We start from the raw sequence: 8,943 nt of genomic DNA on the forward strand, positions 1-8,943 counted from the left end.
AGTCTTTTACCCCCTGGAGTGTTACCAGAGTTTTTGGAGTGCTCAAATAAACGGGCCTTTTTCCCGAACGCTCCTCTGGTCTCCTGCTCGTGAGGGATTCATTACAATATCGTAACATGGTTTAGATTTCTAAATAAATATTCACCTCGTCGCTAGATAGACCTACTCCTGAAAAACTCGTGTCTGCGCAAGGCTTTTTGTCCCTACGAGGCCACCGACATTTACCTGACGGGAGGGGTGAGCGAGTGAGCCCTGCAATCTAGAATTTGACCACTGATGTCACTGTTTTCAACCCATTTTACACACTGGCCCTTTAAGTCTTAATAGTAATGTAGTTATAGTTATTAATAGTTATTTAAGAAAAGGGTTTGTTGCCCTGTTTTTTTAGTATCAGCTACCCTATGGATATTTCCCTTCACTGGCAGGATTGTTTTTTTAAGTGCCCGGTATAGCATTTCTACATCAAAATATACATTTATAATATATACTTCAAGTACAACTTCTATCAATGTAAGACAAAGAAAATGATCAAATTGAGTGAAACAACTAGATGACAGTCTGGTTTCCATGTTTTCAGATGGGGGTGTTGACAGGCGTCCGGCTCCTGAGATTGAGGAGACCAACTACATTGAACCTGAACCGGAACCAGTGAGGGACAGGGAGCCCCAACCCAGGGCCCAGACACCAAACCCCTCACCTAATGACAATCTAGAGAGAAACCAGGTTGTCAGCACAGAGCAGATGTGTAAGGACTGCTCACATAATACTACATCTTTCCTAACTGTGCACTTTTAAGAGTACCCATTATTACTATTTCTAAAACGAGGTTGTGAAAAGCTCTTGTTTGTTATTTTAGGTCAACAGCTTGACTGTGAGACTAAGCTGAGGGATCAGTGCAAGGGGACGACCTGTAACAGGTGAATGCTCAGGAATGTCGTGACGCAGCAACAACAGGGGGATGTCACATATCCTCCTGAGACCTTGTGTCCTTGTATGAAGACATCACGTTTTTGATTTCCTGCACTTTATACTTCATTCTTCTGCTTAACATTGTCCTATTGTCATTGTTTGTGGACACTCTTTTGTGTCAAGACCACAATACACTAATCCATGTACAAACAAAATGGCAGCCATCTCTGCCAAGTCAGTCTGCAGCTCATCCTGAGATAAAAGTCTCATTTGAGGACATTGGGAATTTATCATAAGCTCGTTTGAGGACACTGGGACTTTATTATCATTGACAATGTTTAGTTTTTTTTCACTTATCAGGTCCTACTAATCCCAAATAGCTAGGAGAAATTAAAAATGCATACCAAACAAAAGTTCGGGTCTCAGGAGGATATTACTGTGTATGAAAATTCTGGGACACATTTGATCTACAAAGATAACTTTTGTTTCTGTCCATAGATATGAGTGTCCACCTGGCTGCCGCGACAGGCCTGGAAAAGTAGTTGGGACTGGATATTATGACATGGTGAGTGGTCACCAGGGACAGCTTAATTTTTTTTTCCAGATCATTTTGAAATGTTTGACATTTCCCTATGTAGGCCTATCCATGGAAAATTAATGTTGTTTTTTTTTCAACCTGTAGACTGAATCACCATAATGTTGTTGTTGTAAAATTGATTTCAATTGCAGAGATGTGTGAAATTGGCAAACTTATTTTTAGCTGTAATTGTAACATTTAAAGAGATATACTTAAACATAGTGGTCCAAGCTATCTGAAATTTGAACTGTGCTTATTTTTTTGTACTGTGTTGCTTTGCTAGCATCTTTGATAAGCTAAATCTTCCGGCATAGAAGCTTAACAATGTACTACTGTGGACGGGGGCCACAGCAAAACATATTTTAGCCACTTAATAAGATCCACTTAAAAAAATTAATAATAATATTAGTTTGGGTATATGCTATATTTGAAATATTTTCACCACCTTACACACTAACTGACGGAGGCAGCCACTCCTGTGTTCTGCAAAGTAAAATTACTGTTTTTGTCGTTGGAGTGTGGTGGTTTTGAGATAACAGCTTTAGCTCCTGTCAGAATAAAAAGGTAAAGCGATGAAATTTTTTAAAATATAACGTTCACTTAAACTGATATTGATTTCTAAGGTGGGTCTTTTTTAGGTGGCTAAAAACTAACCAATTAACATTTGCTCAGCAACATTTCATATTATGTACCCAACATGGGAGATTTCTATTGTAAACAAACATTGTGATGCAGTCTATAGTACCTTACTGTGCATTAACATTCATGTCTTTGTCATTTACTGCAGCAATCTAGTGTGTGTGGAGCTGGGTTACACTCTGGTGTTATTGACAATGATGGAGGGTGGCTGGATGTGACCAGACTGGGCAGAAAGCAACATTTCACCAAGTCATACAAGAATGGTATTCAGTCGATTGGGTATGAATCAGTCTCTGTTTTTAGTCTCTATTTAAAAGTGTTTAATACAGTCTAGAAAAAACTTACCCCATTTATGGGAGTTGATGGTGCATGGCTATGCAGCACAGATCATAACTTGATACAGTTTTCTTCAAATTCACAGGAAAAACAGAAGTGCCAATTCCTTCAAAGTAGAGTCGGTGCCTGGTAAGGAGAATACAATCATTTTTCACATGAGGTAACAGATACAGTAACATGTTGTCTGTATACAGAATAATTGTGAGGTCACTTTGCTGTGCCTTTTTCTCCCCCAGTCAAGGCAGTGACATGTGAAACAACCGTTGCACTTTTCTGCCCTTTCAAGAAACCAGTACGACACTGCCCCAGGTAACACTCTACTTTATGCTTATTCACTTAGGAGACTGAAAACACCTCACTGTTTGAATTAAACCACAATCAACTCAGCCGATGAGTCATAGTCATTCTAAAAGAGGTTTGCTATGTGGCCCATGTGATCCTCCATATTAAACGTAAAGTAACAACAATAGCCTAAAGCTGGAGTAAGTTAAGATACCATTAGCTACCCTACTAACCTTTTAACTTCAATAATAACTACATATTTTTTTAAATGCCATGTGTCATATCTTGACAAAGGTTACCTGCAGGTTGTGACAGTAGCACCTGCCCAGCCGCCAAATGTGATGCACGTAATGCAGAGCCAGAGTTAACAAGCGCAAGTTGCGCCTGGAAACTTTTAGCTGTCACTTTTAACACCCTGTACATCCATGACATCTGGAGACAGCACTGGTGGTGGGGCCCTGTTCATTCCTATAAAATGACCATGATGATTGGCACTACTTACGCATCATTTGGCCCACGGATCAGGCACACTATGCTGAAGATGGTTGAGTGCAGCAGATCAGTGCACTTCCGCCTGCTGGGTGGCTGACTTCTAGTTTAGCACTCCGCTAACTTGAATGAAGTTAAAATAATTTATTCTGCTGCTCTTTTAGACTTTCCAAATGTTATAGGATCAAAATGATTAAATCTCGATAGTGGAATGAATTATTTCGCAAGGGCTGTGACACTCAAAAAAATATATTCACTGATTTATAGACATCTCTTTCCCAATGTAATTCCCCCAGAAATTGCAGTACCCCTGTTTGGCCACTACCAAAATTGGCTTTAGTGCCAGGCACCTCCTGGAGGTCTGATCCATAGTTGAGGTTAGCACAACAAGTAGACTAGCGTGTGAGTTAATAGTCACATGGTGAAAGCAAATGAAACACTGGAGCAGGAAGACCTATCTACAGGTGTCCGGTCAGCTAACAGCAATGGAGAGGATTGTGTATACACAGGAACAGCGTGTCCGTGTTTCTCTGCCATTGTAGGGTCTGCGAAAAGAAACACATCCAACATGCTAATGCACATTTGACGGCATCATCCTGATGTGTCTGTCACCATGACAAGGGAAAAGCAACCAGGGCTGAACTCCTTATCCTGGGTGCTTTTGAGCAGCCTGTAGACACAATAGCAGCACAGGATAACACAATTACTGAAGCCATTGGCATTTACGGTTGGAATTAATTGTAACTCTCACACTTATGCACAAGTTTTATGTTTTATTTTCAATTATCATTGAATGCTTTTCAGTTTTATAGTATATTGCTACCTTTTGGGAAAGTGTTTGTTTAGTGTTTTGCAAATGTGTTTGAAATGCTCCTTATTCTTACAGTGACGAGAGTTTAAACCTAGTTCTTCAAGAAAATTGTAGCACACCACAGTTAAACAGAATTTCTCCTATAACAAAACAGTGGCTAGCAAAAGTGTTGGTTGTTACTCTTAAGTGGCTAGTAACTTTGGAAAACAACTAGCCACAGTGGCTGCTGAGCAAAAAAAGTAATGCCAAGCCCTGGTTACCTGCTTTGCTGTTTATGATTTTCTTTATTAACAAACTATAACTCTTCCTAAACAGTGATAACTCCACCAATGAGATTATTCCAGCCTTTCATACAGAAACAGCATACAGTAGTTTTGGTGTGTGCACTGATATGTCCTAGGACCTAAAGTGAGCTCTGGCTTTTTCTTCAGGTTGTATTGTCCCAGGAACTGTCTGCGTGACAGTCGAGCCCGAGTCATTGGGACGAAATACTACTCAGATGTAAGTTCTTGCAACATTATCATAAATTGACCATCACAGCTTTTCATTGATTTTACTGGAATTATAGACCTATTTTACAGTAGACATTTTGACTCATAATCAGTACAGAGTGAGTGTTACTCTGCTGTTGTTTTTATATCTGCCTGCCCAGGGACAGTGGGAGAAAATTAGCTGTTAGAACTCTGGTGCAAATACTATTCAACCAGTAATTGCACGAATATAGTTAAATACATAAAAGACGTCATCTTCTCGGTTTATTATGTCACCATGTGTAGATGACCCATTTGAATTCTGATGATTTTATGATGGTGATAAATGTTAGCAGCAGACTCTGCATTTATTCTCTGGAGAACAGGGGAAATTCTTCTCAATATTTTTTCCTTATATGAATGATTTGATGTAAAGACCTGTTTTTTTTTTTGTTTTTTTTTTAGAAATCCAGTATTTGCCAAGCAGCCATTCATGCAGGAGTAATCCAGACTGAGTCAGGAGGGTACCTCGATGTAATGCCTATAGACAGAAGGAAGCAGTACAGTGGCAGTTACCAGAATGGGATCACCTCAGAGAGGTAAAAAAAAAAATCATATGTACAGTGTTTATATGAGACTGTACTCATCCAAAATACAACCACAAAGTGTTTTTAACAAGCAGAGGTTAAGACCTATGTTCCCAGGTTCCCAGGCATCGACCTCAAGTAGTCGTAGTAGTGACTGTGGGAGCAAAGTCCGCTGAGGGTGACTGGAAGTGGACTTTCAACCAGGAGACTGGTGTTTGTGTCCTGTAGGACACCAGTCGTCAAAGTAGAGTTACAACAATAAAATGTAGTCTGTCACTGTATGTCACTCACATGATTTCACATGATGTATGTCATGTGAAATATGTAATGTTACCTTATGTAACCAGCATAATTATTTTATCCAAATCATGATGTTTTTTCTAAATCAAAGCATGTAGTTTTGGTGCAATTGTAGTCTGACTCATTGGATGTAGACTGTGCCTATAAGCCTACCACTGAAAGATTGTTAGGCCGGCATTCTCCCTTTCTTCTGCTATCTGCATGTTACTGTTTCCAAATCCCAACAACAACAGCCCCCGAGCTAACAACTGTCACGCTGAAAATGGCATGTTTTGACAAAGATTTGAAACGTGTAAAAAGGCATGTCTGTTTTGGTGAATTGTTGCAAGCCCAGACTCCGTCTCACAGGACTCTTGTGCCGAATGTTAATCTGTTTTGTGACAAAACCAGTCTTAATTGATTTGTCACATCGTTTTTTACCCTTTCAGCTGCATGCACCACTGCACATGCACAATGTACCGATCTGTTCCATTTCACCCAGCAAATTGTCTGTGGTTTTAAAGGGTTCAGTGAGCTCCTCCAGAGCTAAAGTATAGGCAGGCTCACCTCTAGAGCATCAATTATCAAATTAAGTTTCTCTTTTCTATCACTAGAAGTTGAATCACACAGTGACATTTGACTGTTAATGTTTTTTTGGTGGAGCCATTTTAACATAAGTGCTCGCTTCACCACATCCAAATGTTCCACCAAAACAAGTTTACCCCTGACTATATTTTGCAAGAGCATTGCTGCTGCATTATGGGCTTAGTGCCGCCCAAGACAATTGTGACTGGTTTAAGGAAGCAGAAACATGCTGGAGAGTTTTTTGCCTATTGCAGAAAGATAATCGGTGATTCCAGACCTTTCTCTGGCGTTGACGCATTGCTTAGGAGATAGGTCTGGCTACGAGAGACTAGTGCAACTGTGACCATTTCTTAACGTTACCCACATGTTTTAAACTCTGACTATTATCAGTTATATGAGTTATTCTAACATCCACCAGTAGGGGTGCTAATTTAGGGGACACTGGATGAGAGGTATGAATGTACAACTAATGTGGTCGTATGGGTTGGAAGACTTGTTGGTTTATATAGACTAAGCAATGGCCATATAAAAAAATAAATACACTTAGCTATGTAAAAATACACAGATTTTCAATATATGTATAATTTATTTAATGTTGTGTTGGACTTTTTTATACAAGTCCAAATTCTTATGTGCAATTACCTCAGTCAGTGTGATGAGCAAATTTCAGTGACTAGTCAATATTAGAATCCATCTTGAAAACAATACCTGTTATTAATGTGAAAAACAACACGTACATTTACCACATCTCTGTTCTCCCCCTGCTCTTCTTCTTCCAGCCTAGTGAACCCAACAGGTGGAAAAGCCTTCAGAGTGTTTGCAGTCATCTGAAAAACCACTCTCAAAGGACAGAACACCATCATACATGGCCACTTCACATCCAGCAAACCTACTCATTATCATCTTACAACCCGTAATCACATTCATTCCTACAGTCGATAATTCAGCTTTTCAGCTTCTGACACTGACACAGTGTAATATGGCTTTACTCAAGGCTTCCCCTCTAAATTTGGTCATGAGTGAACCAGTGTCCAATAATAGCTTAGCAAAGGATGTTTGGCAAATGATGATCCTACATGTCTTTTGCCTTACGTCTTTGCTAAATTTATAAAGCTGACCATAATAATCACATTGGACTACCATGATATCATGATGCGTTTTTTTAACAGTGTTTCTTAAGGTTGAATACACACCACCAGATTTAGCACCACTCCAAATGCTTCCCACAATTTCAGATCATGAAGGTTAAAATGTAACATCAGAGGTTTGACCAAAGTAATTTTAGATGTATGCCTCAGCTCTATGTAGACATACACCGGGTAAATAATGGGGCAGACAGATGCAGAGTCATAAAATCTGTTCAGACATTTTGCGGGAACAAGATTAGACACTATTTAGTCAGGCCATCTGTGCTGAAATTAACTCCCTGGGCGTTTGTTTTCATCATACTTGCCCAAAATACAATCTTGTATATTTCTATGGAGGACCAAACCAGACAAATGATTAAATCACAAATAAATAGATATGATATAATGAATAATTTTGGGGCAAAATTAAATACAGCAGATAAATAAATTCATAAATATGAATAAATTAATGTCAACTGGTTTAATCTAGGTTGTACTTTCAAATGATCATTTTCTTTGTATGTGCAGAATTTCTCTTTTTATTAGTGGAATTTATCATTTTAATTTACCTGGATTGTTTTTAACGTGTGGGACCTGGGTTATTTGATCTTCAGTATTTAAAACGATATATTTTCCCTTAAGTGTATAAACTAGGCTTCAAAATGTCCATATTCTTGTTTGGATATTTATGTCTAATCACTATATTGATATTAAAGGTATACTTTGCTGATTTTCAACCACTTCTGTGTCACCGTGGTGTCGAAAGTGTGGCAAAAGAACAGTGTTAAGGCGCCCCCTGTGCCACCAGCACCCTGAGCTCCCCGCCCACACACCAGCAGTCATCGACGATGTGAAATGATACATAATGCATCATCAGGCAGATTTTTGGTTTCTGGTGTGGAGTTACTGGCACTTTTGGCACAGGGGTAAACCAAATACCATTCATCTGCAAGTGACTCCCACACCATGGCGGCATAGACTTGTTGAAAATCAACAAAGCATCCCTTTAAGGTATGGTTATGGTCAGGCAAATAAAATATGGGGTCAAAGGTAGAGAAATATAAAGTTATCTTCCTTGTGTACTTCTTTCAGTACAGTTATAGTTATTTAAAAAAAAAAAAAAAAAAAAAGTGTTTTTGTCACAGTGGTAATATACTTTATAGCAACAATGCAGGCAGTAAAACTCAGATTGTATATTTTTGTACATAATAACGTTGTAAATAATATTGAACCCTTTGCTATGAAATGCTCACTGCTGTTGCCTTTTCATTAATATCTCTAACACACTGCCAGCCATTCAAAGTCAAACAAGCAGCAAACGGTAGATGCTGAAACTGATTCTGCATGCATAACATGTATTTGTCACTCAAGCTTTTATTTTTTATAAAGGACAAACAATACTTTTAGTATATTCATATGTTTGTAAATACTGTGTATGTAACATATTGTTTTATTCTATGCTGCATTTCCCAGCTTTTGTTTATAGATTTATATAAATGGACCCTGGCTGGCCAGGAATGTGCATGGCAGAATCACAATTAAAATACTTGGAGATTAAATTGTGTGAGTGTGTCATTTCTCAGTGTTATAAAGAGTCATCATAAACCAACCACCAACTCAGAAAAATACTGAACCTAAATTTTGCTAACTCAGAGTTACAGGCTGGACTTTACTCCTCAGTTTACCTTGTATTATGTTACACTTGTTTTCACATATGGTTGTGGACATATGGTTGAGTGGCCACAGTATTTCAATATCAGTCCCTACAGCGTCCAGATAGCCTGAGGAATCTGCATTAACATTTCAACAAAGTCTCAAATTCAGCTGCGGATCAAACTTTCAAGTGAAATTT

The 8,943-nt window shown here is 38.7% G+C and overlaps 1 protein-coding gene across 3 annotated transcripts in view; it reads left to right on the forward strand.

Moving 5' to 3' along the window:
- Positions 1 to 8,629, forward strand: part of LOC126383099 (cysteine-rich secretory protein LCCL domain-containing 1-like) — a 26,276-nt gene extending 17,647 nt beyond the window's left edge. For all 3 annotated transcript variants that reach the window (XM_050033537.1, XM_050033538.1, XM_050033536.1), the window contains 9 exons: positions 578 to 745; positions 857 to 917; positions 1,408 to 1,474; positions 2,274 to 2,404; positions 2,547 to 2,590; positions 2,698 to 2,770; positions 4,475 to 4,544; positions 4,979 to 5,112; positions 6,744 to 8,629. In XM_050033537.1, coding sequence (XP_049889494.1) covers positions 578 to 745; positions 857 to 917; positions 1,408 to 1,474; positions 2,274 to 2,404; positions 2,547 to 2,590; positions 2,698 to 2,770; positions 4,475 to 4,544; positions 4,979 to 5,112; positions 6,744 to 6,795 — 800 coding nt within the window. In that variant the 3' untranslated portion in view covers positions 6,796 to 8,629. The remainder of the gene's footprint in view (positions 1 to 577; positions 746 to 856; positions 918 to 1,407; positions 1,475 to 2,273; positions 2,405 to 2,546; positions 2,591 to 2,697; positions 2,771 to 4,474; positions 4,545 to 4,978; positions 5,113 to 6,743) is intronic.
- The last annotated feature ends 314 nt before the right edge of the window (positions 8,630 to 8,943 follow it).

The sequence above is a fragment of the Epinephelus moara genome, chromosome 21 (assembly GCF_006386435.1).
Source record: "Epinephelus moara isolate mb chromosome 21, YSFRI_EMoa_1.0, whole genome shotgun sequence".
Classification (NCBI taxonomy): domain Eukaryota; kingdom Metazoa; phylum Chordata; class Actinopteri; order Perciformes; family Serranidae; genus Epinephelus; species Epinephelus moara.